The following is a 14176-nucleotide window of genomic DNA, read 5'->3' on the forward strand; positions in this document are numbered from 1 at the left end:
CTGGCATTTATTAAGCAGTTAGATAATTTGCCAGAGTCACATTCAAGAAAGTGTTAGAACAATAGTTAAGAGTCTGATCTCTGAGTCTGACAGGGACTCCTGGCCTTGCATCCTGCTTTGTTATGAAGCTGAGTGATTTTGGACAAGTTATTCAACCTCAGAGTTCCCAGTTTCTGATTTCAGAGTCCACTGAAGTTTATGCCAGGCTGAGGCCTCACTAATTCCCACTAGAAGGTTAGGGATTCTTGGGAACTGGAGCTGGGAAGCCATTGTAACCCAAGGGCTGAGGTTCCTGGGGTTCTCCAGGGAGATGGAGAAACGTTTGCACTAAGATTCTTCTCAGATGTTTCATGGTCATGTCCTGGTTGGAGGTCAGGGGTCAGAAGGACTCCAAAGCAGATTGAATTCTGGGGAAAGCAGAGAAAAGGCAAAGGACCCAGCTCTGATGCCAAGACCCATGCTCCTGACAGGCTGGGGAGCAGGCTTCCCCAGTCCAGTCCCTCCCAGCCTGCCCAGCAAGGACGTCGAGGGACGGGCTCTCTCCGCCGTGTTTGTTCTACACACCCTGACATCTCTGAAGATCCTTTCTTCCAACAGATCCCTGCAGGGCAGAGCCTGCAATGCACTTGGGTCTTTGCTCTGGCCTGGGCACCCATCTCACGAGTGCCTGCTCTGTGCAGTCCACAGTGGTTGCCTGCCCAGGGGCACAGGGTGTTCCGGAAGCGGCCTGTCTCAGAGGTTCTGGCGGGAGAGGAGGGAGGGAAGAGGCCGTGTCCCGGGCCGCTAGGGAGCGGTGCTGCCCCAAGGCCGAGGGTGGAGCTTTCCCGATCGGCCGGGAAAGGGCTGGGCCCGGCCTACATGTGGGGGCAGGAGAGAGCGACGGCCGGCGTTCTGCGGCGGATCCTGGGTGGTGGGCACTGCTGGCCCGATGCCTGGGACCTTCCACGTGACTCTGAACCGCGGATCACTGGATGCCCAAGATTCCCAGGACCCAATCCCCGAAGTCTGATCTTCAGGACCTTGCAAGTCAGAGGCCGGATTTTCGCCCTGCACACCAGATTCCCAAACGGGATCTCTGGCCAGACTCCTGACCTCCAGATCCTGCAGGAAATTCTCGATCCCAGGATCTGTTCCCGGCTCCCGTCCCGCCCCGGGTGCCCAAAGCCGGGCGCCCGACACCCGAGCGCCCCCGCATGGCAGGGCCGAGCCCGCGGTCCGGAGCTCTGGAGCGCGCCGGCAGCTGCTGGCAGGACCCGCTGGCCGAGGCGCTGAGCCGGGGCCGGCCGCTCGCGGCGTCCCCGGGTCGGGGCTGTGCGCGAAGCCGGCCGCTCAGCGTGGTCTACGTGCTGACCCGGGAGCCGCTGCCAGAGGTAGAACCCGAGACGGGAGCCGAGGCGGAGCCGCTGCCTCTGCGCTGCCTGCGTGAGGCCTGCGCGCAGCTCTCCGGACCGCGGCCGCGACCTCAGTTGCACAGCCTGCCTTTTGGAACCCTGGCGCTGGGAGACACCGCAGCTCTCGATTCGTTCTACAACGCGGGTGAGCGCGCCCGCGGGGCGGAGCGCTGGGTGGGGCTTAGAGTCTGGGGGCGGGGCCGAGGGGCGGGGCTCAGCGACTCCCGGGAGACCCCCCGAGGTCCGGAGTCGTGGGGGCATAAAGTGAACTAAAGCAGAGGGGCTCGAGGAGGGACCAGTGATAAAAGCGGAGTTTAGGGGATCTGGAGCGTGGCCAGATTTGGGCAGAGACCTCGCGGATCCAGGTCTGGCTCGGGGTTCAGAGTGGGAGCTTAGGCACTCTGGAGTTGGCACCGTGCCTAGGGAGTGGGGCTAGAATTAGGGAGAGGCTGGGAGCGGGGCAGGGTGTGGTATCTCAGGAATGGGATCGGAGAACTCAGCCTCAGGATGATCTCTCACGGAGCTCATGACGGAGGATCCTGGAGGTGGAACTTGGACTGGGAAAGGGGCCCCTAACACGTGAGGCTAGAGTTCAGGGGTCCTAGCATACTACTTCCGGGGATCCGGCTGCAAAGGGAAGCGAAGGGCACCAACGGCACTGGATTCTAGAGGAGGAAGCTTGGTTTATGAGGCCCCAATAGTTCTGAGAAAAGTGAAAACTGTGGTGCTGGGGAAAACCGTCCCCTGGACGGCAAGGAGATCAAACAAATCAATCCTAAAAGAAATCAACCTTGAATTTTCATGGGGGGAGGGGTCGCTGATGCTAATGCTGAAGCTGAAGCTCCAGTACTTTGGCCACCTGATGCGAAGACCCGACTCATTTGGAAAACACCCTGATGCTGGGGAAGATTAAAGACAAAAGGAGAAGAAGGCAGGCAGAGGATGAGATGGCTGGATAGCAACACTGACTCAATGCATATGAATTTGAGCAAACTCCGGGAGATAGAAAAGGACAGGAGCCTGGCCGTTCTGCAGTCCACGGGGTCGCAAAGAGCGGGACGCAACGGAGCGACTGAACAAGTAGCTCTAGGAGAATCGGCAGAGCTGGGGCGGAAACTGGAGGCGGAGAAGGGTCGTCCGGAGGCGGGGCCAGAAAGCGGGTATTCCAGAGGGGGATCACCCCGCCCTCTCGCCAACCCGGATGCCCCGCCCCGCTACTAATTTGTTTATCCAAGAGTTCAGGAACCCTGCTTGCAGGATGTCCATAAAACGTCAGTCTAACAATGAAGGCTGGAGGTCCCTGGTGGTCCAGTGGTTAAGAATCCACCTGCGGGGCGTGCTTACTCGTTCAGTCGGTCCGACTCTTTGGGACCTCGTGGACTGTAGCCTGCCAGGCTCCTCTGTCCACGGGATTTCCCAGGCAAGAATACTGGAGCAGGTTGCCATTTCCTACTCCAGGGAATCTTCCTGACCCAGGGACAGAACCCACGTCTCTGGCGTCTCCTGCATTGGCAGGTGGATTCTTTACCACACTGCTGCCACCTGGGAAACGGGACATGGGTTTGGTCCTTGGTCCGGGGAAGATTCCACCACCTGTGGCGGGAAAACTAAGCCTGTGTGCCACAACTACTGAGCCCATGTCAGCCTGCAAGCAGCAACAAAGACCCGTCACAGCCAAAAATAAATAGAGAGATAAAAATGAAGGCTGACTCGACCTTGAAGTCACAAAGACACACACACACACAATCATAGACGGACTCACAAATCGTGCATATCTTGCTTCACAAAGGCTGTCGCAGACACTGTCCCACACAGAGATGCAGACACTGTCCCACACAGGGATACAGACAGCAAGCGACACACTCACAGAGGCACAGTGTTGTACACACACTAGGCAAGTATGTATATACATGTGTATATACCCAGCACACTGCTGGTGCCAGCCCCTTTCAAGAGACTGTGTTGAGGACCCAGGGAAGGGCACGTCTCTCTTTGCACAACTCTTGCCTCTCAAAAGGCCCAGAACAGGCTCCGGGTTTAGTGCACAGCCTCCCCTTCTCTGTGCCCAATGCCCGTAGGCGCTGAACAGTGGGATACAAGCAGTGGGGCCTGGGGAGCTCCACCCCTCTCCTTTCAATACCATAGGCATAATTTGTGTATGATCCAGAGGGACCCTAAAAGGGGGAAACTGAGGCCCAGAGCAAAACTGGATTCTGAGGAGTTACATGGGAAGGCAGACCCAGCCAGGATGGATCCCCAGGCTTCTTCCCCACAAGCTGGGTTCGGGACTTGAGGTTTGGGGCTCAGGGCTCAGGGCTCGGGGCTCCAGGCTCTGGGTACCAAGCTTGGGGTTCAGGCTCAGAGCTCAGGGCCTCCACCTGTGTGTCCACAGATGTGGTGGTGCTTGAGGTGAGCAGCTCCCTGGCACAGCCCTCCCTGTTCTACCACCTGGGTGTGAGGGAGAGCTTCAGCATGACCAACAACGTGCTCCTCTGCTCCCAGGCTGACCTCCCTGACCTGCAGGCCCTGCGGGTAGGTGGCCCGGGGGCTGGTGGGGACCAGCCCAGGGCGGGAGTGGCCTACCCAGAATGCCAGTATCTGAATGTCTCTCTCTTGCAGGAGGACATTTTCCAGAAGAACTCGGTGAGCCGAATCCACCCCTCCTCTGTGGTTTCCCTTTGACCTCCATTATAACCTCTGCTCTCCACCATGTTTCCAGGCCTCCTCATTCACCTCTGACCTCCCTAGTGCCCCCCTGACATCCATGTGACCTTTGGCCCCCTATTGCCTCCCTTTGTGAAGTGGGCCCCTTCCCGGCTATTCTAATCCCCATGGGGGTGGACCTCTGACCCCTTCACTGCCCCTCTCTAATCTATTCCTGACCTCTGACCTCCTCTGATTCCTGGCCTCTCTCCCACCCTAGGATTGCATTGGCAGCTACACGCTGATCCCCTACGTGGTGACAGCCACCGGTCGGGTGCTATGTGGTGATGCGGGCCTCCTGAGGGGCCTGGCTGACGGGCTGCTCCAGGCTGGGGTGGGCACAGAGGCCCTGCTCACACCCCTGGTGGGCCGGCTGGCCCACCTGCTGGAGGCCACGCCCACGGACTCTTGGTAATGGGGGCCCCCCAGAGCGGGAGTGCCAGGAGGAGCTGGTGAGGACAAGGGGGGCCTGGAGCTGAGGGGCAGACCCTGCCATTCTCTCTCTCTCCCCTTCCCTGGGCGTTAGTGGCTACTTCCGGGAGACCATTCGGCAGGACATCCGGAGGGCTCGGGAGCGGTTCAGTGGGCTACAGCTGCGGCAGGAGCTGGCTCGCCTGCAGCGGAGACTGGACAGTGTGGAGCTGCTGAGCCCCGACATCATCATGAACCTGCTGCTCTCCTACCGGGACGTGCAGGTGTGCGGGGCTCGGAGAGGCAGGCAGGCCCGTCCAACAAGCCCCAGGCCAGTTTCCAGACCCACCAGAGGCTCTGAATGAATTATCTGACATCTTCAAGCCTTGGTTTCCTGGGAGAAAACCAGGAAAGGCTGGGCACCCAGTGGGGTCTCCGCGTACGGTGCAGTGTCTGCACTTCCTGGAAGTGTGCAGAGGATGGTGGGTGGGAAGGTGGGGGGTCAGGTGGGAGGGGACCCCCGCTCAAGGTTTGCCTCAGGGTCCGTGAGCCGATGAGACCCACCGGAGGCCATGAGGCCAGTGCATGCTGTTCCCTCCTGCAGGACTATTCAGCCATCATTGACCTGGTGGAGACCCTGCAGGCCTTGCCCACCTGTGACGTGGCCGAGCAGCATAATGTCTGCTTCCACTACACCTTTGCCCTCAACCGGTGGGTTGGCAGAACAAGGCTCAGGTCACAGCCACATGGGGACATGGGTCTCTGCTGTGCAAAGTCTCTGCGGTCCACAATCACGGCTGTTCAGGGAATTTGCCGACCAGGATCACCCTGGTGTAAAATCGTCCCTATGATTCTGTGTCTGCTGCCCAGGGTGGGGTGGGGTGGTGGTGCTGACCTTGGAGTGGTCACAGCCATCTAAGGCCACGGCTCCGCAGCCACTGCAGTCACTTCCATCTGGGATTCCCACCTCTCGGAAGGTCAGCGCTGACCAGAGGCACTGCTCTTCTGGGTTCATGATGGTCAGGCCCTTGGAAAGGTCCCTGCTGTTCAAGGTCTTGGGGTTCCTGGACAGAGAGTGGTCCCCAGCCTATCTTCCCCTTCCCCCTAGGAGGAACAGGCCTGGGGACCGGGAGAAGGCACTGGCCGTGCTGCTGCCACTGGTACAGGTAGAGGGCCCCGTGGCACCTGATCTGTACTGCATGTGTGGCCGTATCTACAAGGACATGTTCTTCAGCTCTGGCTTCCAGGATGCTGGGCACCGGGAGCAGGCATATCACTGGTAAGTGGCCCAAACAAGTGGACAGTGGGCTGAGCTAGTGAGCTGAGGGATGGGGCTATGGGCATTAGTCCCTCCCTGCATCACCCCCCACCCTCACCCCAGGTATCGCAAGGCTTTTGACATAGAGCCCAGCCTTCACTCGGGCATCAATGCCGCTGTGCTCCTCATTGCTGACGGGCAGCGCTTTGAGGACTCCGAGGAGCTCCGGCTCATAGGTGAGCCGCAATCCTGCATCCCTATCCCTTACTTACAGGCGCCCTGAAGGGCCTGGGGGCAGGGCAGGGAGAGAGGACACTGGGCTAGAGCTGGGGCTGACCCATCCCATCTGGGACCTGTTCTGCCTGAACTCACACCTGGGTCCTCATGCCTAACCTGGACCCTCATGAGCCCCTGAGGCCACAACTGTTCCTAAGCTCACACCTGTGCTCTTTACACACCGAATGCCACGTACACTTGTTCCCACACCCTCACCTGTGCCTGAGCTTCTACTCCCACCTGAGATATGGCCACACCTAAGTTTTCACCCATTTCTATCTTCCTGCCCATGTGACTTTGGTGGCCTACACCTGGGCTTTGCCGAAATTCGCAACCACATTCATTACAACCCAGGCCCCTCTCTCCCAGGCATGAAGCTGGGCTGCCTGCTGGCCCGAAAAGGCTGCGTGGAGAAGATGCAGTATTACTGGGATGTAGGCTTCTACCTGGGAGCTCAGATCCTTGCCAATGACCTCACTCAGGTGGCACTGGCCGCAGAGCAGCTGTACAAGCTCAACGCCCCCATATGGTAAGCAGCCCCCTCTGGGGTCCTGGGCCGGCCTGGGCTATCAGCTTCTGCACCTGTATCCCCTGGCATCTAGTCTGAACCTCTTCCAGACCAGTACCCATCGCACCCAATGGCCTGATTCTGGCTGCAACCAAGCCAGTCTAATCCCCCTGGCAGTGCCAGCTGGTGCCTGGACTGAAGACATGCCTATTGTCTGCAGGTACCTGGTGTCCGTGATGGAAACCTTCCTGCTGTATCAGCACTTCAGACCCACACTAGAGCTTCCTGGAGAAGCCCCCCACGGCGCCCACTTCTGGCTCCACTTCTTCCTACAGTCCTGCCAGCCACTCAAGACAGCTTGTCCCCAAGGGGACCAGTGCTTGGTGAGGCCGGTGGGGTGTGGGACCCGGGAGAGGTGCCAGCCCCTTCTGACCAACCCCTCTCCCCTGTCATCTGAAGGTGCTGGTCCTGGAGATGAATAAGGTGCTGCTGCCCGCCAGGCTGGAGGTTCAGGGTACAAACCCGGTGAGCGCGGTGACCCTGAGCCTGCTGGAGCCGGAGAAGCAGGTGAAGTCGCTGGTGAGCCACCCCATTGACATCTATGCACCTCTTCTGTCCGGCCTTTCCCCATCCCCAGACCCCTCTCGCTGTCTCCAGCACCCCTCTGGGACCCCTTTCTTCTCACAGGACGTTCCCTCCAGCTGGACCTTCCAGGTGGCCTCCATCAGCGGCGTCAGGTAAGAGGGGACCCTGGGGGAGGTGAGCGGGGGAGGCAGCGCGGCTGGGAGGCCGGCTTACCCGGGTTCTTCATCCCTTCCAGCGTCTCCAAGCGGGACGAGCGCTGCTGCTTCCTCTACGCGCCTCCTCCGGCTCAGGACGTCCAGCTGTGCTTCCCCAGCGCCGGGCACTGCCAGTGGTGCGCGCAGCCCCGCGGGGTCGGGGTGCTCCGAGGGCCAGGAGGACCAGGGCATCGCGGGAGAGGAAGGGACCATGTTCCCTGGGTGCTCTGGGCAGAGAGGGGAACAGTTTCTGCCCCAGGTTGCCCCTCCCGTCAGTCTCGACCTCCGCCCTCAGGTTCTGCGGCCTGATCCAGGCCTTGGTGAAGAGTCCAGACTCCGGGGCGCCCGCAGAGGAGACGGAGGGCGCTGGGGAGGTGTTGGAGGTAAGGGGGCGGGTGCTGGGAGATGGAGGAGGAGGTTGGGCCGAGGGCCCCACTGAACCCCTCATCTCACCCGCCCTCGCAGTTTGATTACGAGTACACGGAGTCGGGTGAGCGGCTGGTGCTGGGCAAGGGCACGTACGGGGTGGTGTACGCTGGCCGCGATCGACACACTCGCGTGCGCATCGCCATCAAGGAGATCCCGGAGCGGGACAGCAGGTTTGGGGGCTGGCGCGGGGGGGCGGGGGTGGCCAGGGCTCCAGGGAACAAGTGGGCGGGTCACATGGGTGGGACCCCAAGTTGAGAGGCTCCTGTGGGCCCGACTGTAGGCCGGGGCGACGCAGAGGCCCACATGGGCGGGACTGAGTGCCTGTGCAGTGAGAGTTCGAGCCCCCGGGGCCCAGCCAGGCCTGTGCGCAGAACCGCAGGGACCCAGCGGCGGGGCTAGGGTCCGGAGGGGCGTGTGGGCTGGGTGATAAAGTGAGGAAGGACGAGGCGGGGGTCTGGGATGAGGGAGGAGAATCTATAGGCCTGTCCTGCTGGCACCGGAGTGGGGTAAGCACCCCTGCCTCAAGCAGGCCTGTTAGTCACTCCCTACCGGCCCCCAGGTTCTCTCAGCCGCTGCATGAAGAGATCGCTCTGCACAAACGCCTACGCCACAAGAACATTGTGCGCTATCTGGGCTCCGTCAGCCAGGGCGGCTACCTCAAGATTTTCATGGAGGAAGTGCCTGGAGGTATCTGCCCTGCGTGGGAGGCAAATGGAACTGGAGTTGTGGGGCCTGGGGATGGAGCCAAGCAAGGGGTGGAGAACCCTCCGGGGAAAATGACCCCTAGCCTGTGTGGGTGGTGTAGCCCAGAATTAGCTGAGGCACTGCGATTAGGTGATGGAAGCTGGGCCATGGCCTGGCCTTCAAGCAGACAGCTGTGGGCTGGACTAAGTGGGTGCCAATTATGACCCTGTACTGCACCTTCCAGGCAGCCTGTCTTCCTTGCTGCGATCGGTGTGGGGACCCCTGCAGGACAACGAGAGCACCATCAGTTTCTACACCCGCCAGATCCTGCAGGGACTCAGCTACCTGCACGACAACCACATTGTGCATCGAGATATCAAGGTCAGCCTGTTGCTGGCTCACCTTGGTGGGGGGTGGGGCTGGCGAGAGGGAGGAGCAGAGAGGGCTCCAGACACAGGCTGGCGGTTGAAGTGGACAGACCCTTTGCAAAAGCTTGGGAAATTCATCAAGAAGTTTCCCTAGGGAGGGAAAGAAGTTCAGATCTGAAGCCAACTTCCAGGATTTCCCTGATTCTTCCAGTGGTTAAGAATCCACCTGCCAACACAGGGGACATGGGTTCCATCCCTGGGTCGGGAAGATCCCAGATGCTGTGGGGCAACTAAGCCTGTGCGCCACAACTACTGAGTCCGTGCTCCCTAGAGCCCATGCTCTGCAAAGGAGAAGGCACTGCAGTGAGAAGCCCATGCACCGTAACTAGAGAGTAGCCCCACTCGACGCAACTAGAGAAAACCAGCACACAGCCACAAAGATCAGCACAGCCAAAAATAAATCAGTAAAATGCAGCCAACTTCCAGGGGGACATAAATGGGATGGCAGGGGGCGGGGGTTGAGAGAGGCAGGGTCAGGCTGGGAGTCTTGGGAGATGGGGTCTGGGATAGAGTCAAGTTCTGGCATCAGGAGCCCAGTCCAATGTCTGCTGAGCACAATGTCCACTCTGCTCAGGGGGACAACGTGCTGATCAACACCTTCAGCGGGTTGCTCAAGATTTCTGACTTTGGCACCTCCAAGCGACTAGCAGGCATCACACCCTGCACTGAGACCTTCACAGGTAACAGCCAACATACCCTGCACTGAGACCTTCACAGGGAACAGGGTGTGGGGTGGCGAAGGAAGCTTGCTGATGTGGGGCAGAGAACTCTTGGGACATTCCAGGGAGTGACGTTTCTCCTGGGCACGGAGTTAGAGTCTTAATGGGAGATGGAACCCAGGGCAGGTCGCTGAGCCAGGGGGCAATGATACAATCTAGAACTGGAGCTTGGAGAGCTGATAACTGAGCTGATTGAGTTCAGTCCCTGAAATGGAGCCCAAAAGCGTGGATGGGGACCAAAGTTCAGAGCGGACAGTGCAGTCTAGGATAAATGATGGCACCTCCTGTGGGTGATGGAGGCCATGAATGTGATGGAGCCTGAGATGAGTGAGGAGACTCAGGATAGAGGTTTGATGACCAGGGTAGGTGATGGGATGTTTTGGATGATAGAGTTCAGGGTGAAAGCAGGTGGCCAGAAAATGATAGAGCCCCCTGCCACCCTCCATGGTGATACAGCCTAGGTGAGCATTACTGCTACTGCTCCTGTCCTAGGGACCCTACAATATATGGCCCCAGAAATCATTGACCAGGGCCCACGAGGGTATGGGAAGGCAGCAGACATCTGGTCACTGGGCTGCACAGTCATCGAGATGGCCACAGGTCACCCACCCTTCCACGAGCTAGGGAGCCCGCAGGCTGCCATGTTTCAGGTGAGATCCTCAGGGCCTGGCTTATGAGGTGGGGTGAGGGCAGACTGAGTCCTGAACACTTCTAAATGTGTCCCTTGTTCCCCGTCCCTGCTCCCTTCCCAGGTGGGCATGTACAAGGTGCATCCGCCAATGCCCGGTTCTCTGTCAGCTGAGGCTCAAGCCTTCCTCCTCCGAACTTTTGAGCCCGACCCCCGTCTCCGAGCCAGTGCTCAAGCGCTGCTGGCAGACCCCTTCCTGCAGCCCGGGAAGAGGAGCCGCAGCCCGGGCTCCCCCAGACAGGCTCTAAGGTCCTCAGGTACTAAGTGGGTGGAGGGAGTGAGCACCCTGGGGTGAGGGCAGCGGAGGTTTGGAGGGAGAGGGCTCAGGGGCCCAGGCCGACGGCTTTGTCCCTCCCTTAGAGGCGCCATCCGCAAGCCCTGCTCCTTCAGCAGACTCCACCTCCCAGTCCCAGACATTCCCGCGCCCTCAGGCACCCTCTCAGCACCCTCCCAGTCCCCCCAAGCGCTGCCTCAGTTATGGGGACACCAGCCAGCTCCGGTGAGCACCCAGGGTCCCAGGGTGGGTTCGCTTCATCTGGTTTTGTCCCTGGGGGACTCCCTTCAGCAAAAGCCCTTCTTGGGGACCCAGACACTTGGACCACGTGCAAGGATGGCATTAAGTTTATTGTGCCCTCTCAATGCTGAGTTCATCTCTTTTATCCCTGTGAGGTGGGGGATAAAAGTAAAAGCCAGGATTCAGTCTCTGGGGTGGAGGTGGCTTGAATGGTATTGCTACCCATCCTCCATCGGCCACTCTTCACTGCACCCAGGGTGCCCGAGGAGCCTGGGGCTGACGAGCCCGCGTCCCCTGAGGAGAGTTCGGGGCTGAGCCTCTTGCATCAAGAGAGTAGGCGCCGGGCCACGCTGGCCACGGTTCTGGAGCAGGAGCTGCCGGCGCTGGCGGAGAGCCTGCGCCTGGAGCAGGAACAGGTGGGAGGCTCGCCCCGGCGCCCCCTGCTGGTCGAGCCCCGACAGGACGCCTGCTTTTCCTGCTGACGGCCTAGCGCCCACCCAGCACATCCTCCCACCGGCATCTCTCCTGGCTCATCCGTATACTCGCTGAGGACCCTTCTTTTCCTTCCCAGGGTCCCCGTCTGGAGAGGAGTCACGTGGAACAGCTACTGCTCTGCCTCAGGGCGCACATCCATACTCCCAACCGTCGGCAGCTGGCCCAGGAGCTGCGGGGACTCCAAGGGCAGCTTCGGGCCCAGGGCCTTGAGCCCGAGCTTCTGCAAGGACCGCTCTTCGCCTTCCCGGATGAGGTGAGGGAGCCCTCTCACAGTAAGGGGTACCCAACTTCCCAGGTGGTGCTTGGTGGTAAAGAACCCGCCTGCCAATACAGAAGGCATAAGAAACGGGGGTTCGATCCCTGGGTTGGGAAGATCCCCCGGAGGAGGGCATGGCAACCCACTCCAGTATTCTTGCCTGGAGAACCCCACGGACAGAGGAGCCTGGTACGCTACAGTCTATGGGGTCACAAAGAGTCGGACACGGAATGAAACGACTTAGCACACATGCACGCAGTAAGAGGTAGGGCGCTCCCAATACTTAGGCATGTGCAAGGTGATATCGCAAGATTCCGCGTCTTCCCCGTGAAGATAGAGCCTCTGGGAATGGGACGCCTGCCCAGTCCTAGCTGCTCTGACCCTCCTTTGATCCCAAGCCCGCCCATCCTACTTGCCTTGGCCTTTCCAACTTAAGCTCCACTCCTCCTTGAGGCTCAGCCGTCTTAGCCGCGCCCTCCCTCCCTCTCCAGGTGAAGCAGGTCCTCCGCAGGCGCCAGATCCGCCCACACTGGATGTTCGTGCTGGACTCGCTGCTCAGCCGCGCTGTGCGGGCAGCCCTGGCCGTGCTGGCCCCAGGTGGGCGGAAGGGCGGAGCCTACCTGCCCGCCTGCGCGTGGGGAGAGGGTGTGATCCTTGGGGCGTGGCGAACACCAATAGGGCAGGTGGGGGCGTGGTCAGTGAGGCCCAGCCTAGACTCGGCGCCAAGGAGGGGGATGTGGCCAAAGGATACCTCCCAGGCTAACGCTGCCTGGCCGGTGCCGAGTCCCGCGTCTTCTGCCAATGTTGGGGTCCTAAATGGGCATTCTCGCCCTGCCTGAGTTCAATCCCCCTCGGATTGGCAGAGGTGGAGGAGGAGGCGGTCCTACCGAAGTCGGAAGAGGCCAGTAACGCAGAGGAGTCCGAGCCCAAGCAGCAGGAGACCCCAGCCGAGCCGAGCCCTCTCCTGGGGGAACCGGAGCAGGGTACCCTTTCTCTGATGGTGCAGCTGGGCCTCTTGCGAGCAGAGACCGATAGGTACAGCTCCGGGGACTTGCCCATAATCTCTGCACAAGCTTTACTGCTACTCCCCCTCCATTCTGTGGGCTTCTGCCTTCCAACAGGCTTCGAGATGTTCTGGCTGAGAAGGAAAGGGAATGCCAGGCCTTGGTGCAACTAGCCCTCCAGCGGGTCAGTGGGGAGGCCAGGACCTGTGCCCTGGCTTCAGAGCCCCCAGGTGAGCAGGACCAGGCTGGTGAACATGAATGGTGGGTGGGGGCAGCTTCTTGGCCAAGGCACCCTTGGGTTCAACACATGACCTCCCTGACAGCGGCTCTCGCGGTGGACCAGGGCCTGGTGCAGTGGTTACAGGAACTGAATGTGGATTCAGGCACCATCCAGACGGTGAGAGGAAATGCGCTGGTTGCCCCTGACACCCACCAACCAAAGACTCCTCTTATGCCCATCTTTCAGCTCTTCTCTCTTTCTCCGTCTAATGCAGAGAATCTCAATACTGAATGAGCACTTTGTATACCCCTGGTGGCTCAGATAGTAAAGAATCTGCCTGCAACGCAGGAGACCCAGGTTCGATCCCTGAGTTGGGAAGATCCCCTGGAGAAGGGAATAGCTACCCACTCCAGTATTCTTGCCTGGAGAATTTCATGGACAGAGCAGCCTGGCGGACTACAGTCCGTGGGGTTGCAAAGAGTCAGACATGACTGAGCGCCTAACACTTTCACTTTACTTTTCCCCCCATCGTACAGATGAGAAAACTGAGGTGCAGAAAGGACAGCCCTAGCATGTTGGTAGTACTGGGTTGGCCAAAAATTCATTCAGGTTTTTCTTACTCGAATGAACTTTTGGCCAACCCAGTAACCCAGAGCTAGTTCTTGGATCTTTGGATCTAGCTTTGTCTGATTTTTACCTCTCCCTGTTTCTGTGTGGGGGTCTCTGTCCACAACCAGCTACTGAACCACAGCTTCACCCTCCATGCCCTACTGACCTGTGCCACTAGAGATGACCTCATCTACACAGGCATCAGGTATGTCCTGGCCCTCGAAGGATAACCCACACACATGGCCTCATGCTGGCCAGATCCTGATATCACCTCACCCTGCCGTTACAAGACTGCCTGGGTTCCTCCCTGAAAAATACAGGGACACCAGTGTCCTTTGGGGACAGAGGGGGCATCAGGCAGACAGTGGGTACCAGAGAGTGCCCAGGGCCTTCTTCTGGCTGAGCCTCACTGAGCCTGGTACCCCCAGGGGGGGGATGATATGCCGCATCTGGAGAGCCATCTTGGCACAGCGAACAAGATCCACGCCAGTTACCCCTGGCCCCCAGGAGGCTGAATGAGGACATCCGAGGCAGGAGGCCAGACCCAAGGATGGATGAATGGAGGAAACACAAGAGGCTTCTGACATACCTGCCCCAGGACCCAGCAGCAACTGGAGGAGGCCAGGTGGGAGGGCGTCAGGGTAGGGGCCAGGCCTCTAGCCCCAGTGGGGAGAACCAATCACAGATGTGCCTCAAGCTCATGAGGGCCACAGGCAAAGACTATTAAACAATACTTTTGTACCCCTGGGCCTTGGCAATGTCTGAAGTATGGAGAGGGGTCCTAGGACCAGCTCCCTGAGGTCT

The 14176-nt window shown here is 59.6% G+C and overlaps 1 protein-coding gene across 4 annotated transcripts; it reads left to right on the plus strand.

Annotated features, from left to right (window-relative positions):
- Positions 1 to 261: 261 nt before the first annotated feature.
- MAP3K6 (mitogen-activated protein kinase kinase kinase 6) lies at positions 262 to 14113 on the plus strand. 4 transcript variants are annotated; one of them, XM_061391839.1, is made up of 29 exons: positions 262 to 1536; positions 3784 to 3923; positions 4011 to 4034; positions 4315 to 4505; positions 4621 to 4789; positions 5110 to 5216; positions 5614 to 5784; positions 5887 to 5999; positions 6409 to 6568; positions 6768 to 6930; positions 7007 to 7126; positions 7235 to 7284; positions 7368 to 7463; positions 7622 to 7709; positions 7792 to 7925; positions 8315 to 8442; positions 8684 to 8820; positions 9442 to 9547; positions 10079 to 10236; positions 10339 to 10531; positions 10635 to 10773; positions 11045 to 11204; positions 11360 to 11536; positions 12031 to 12136; positions 12403 to 12574; positions 12661 to 12773; positions 12867 to 12940; positions 13501 to 13577; positions 13880 to 14113. In XM_061391839.1, the coding sequence occupies exons 1-29, from the start codon at positions 1194 to 1196 to the stop codon at positions 14097 to 14099; spliced, it is 4029 nt and encodes a 1342-aa protein (XP_061247823.1). In that variant the 5' UTR covers positions 262 to 1193; the 3' UTR covers positions 14100 to 14113. The 4 variants fall into 4 exon arrangements, with proteins under 4 accessions (XP_061247823.1, XP_061247813.1, XP_061247833.1 ...); XM_061391829.1 differs by having other exon boundaries at positions 7007 to 7284; XM_061391849.1 differs by having other exon boundaries at positions 7007 to 7284; positions 13801 to 13983.
- Positions 14114 to 14176: the final 63 nt, after the last annotated feature.

Source organism: Bos javanicus, chromosome 2 (assembly GCF_032452875.1).
Source record: "Bos javanicus breed banteng chromosome 2, ARS-OSU_banteng_1.0, whole genome shotgun sequence".
Lineage (NCBI taxonomy): Eukaryota > Metazoa > Chordata > Mammalia > Artiodactyla > Bovidae > Bos > Bos javanicus.

Excerpts from the sequence above, each read along its gene's own strand:
- MAP3K6 (XM_061391829.1), top strand. The coding sequence starts at position 1,194 with ATGGCAGGGCCGAGCCCGCGGTCCGGAGCTCTGGAGCGCGCCGGCAGC. Across the intron at positions 4,506-4,620 it reads GCCACGCCCACGGACTCTTG|TGGCTACTTCCGGGAGACCA; the intron begins GTAATGGGGGCC and ends CCTGGGCGTTAG. Across the intron at positions 11,205-11,359 it reads TGCGCCTGGAGCAGGAACAG|GGTCCCCGTCTGGAGAGGAG; the intron begins GTGGGAGGCTCG and ends TTTCCTTCCCAG.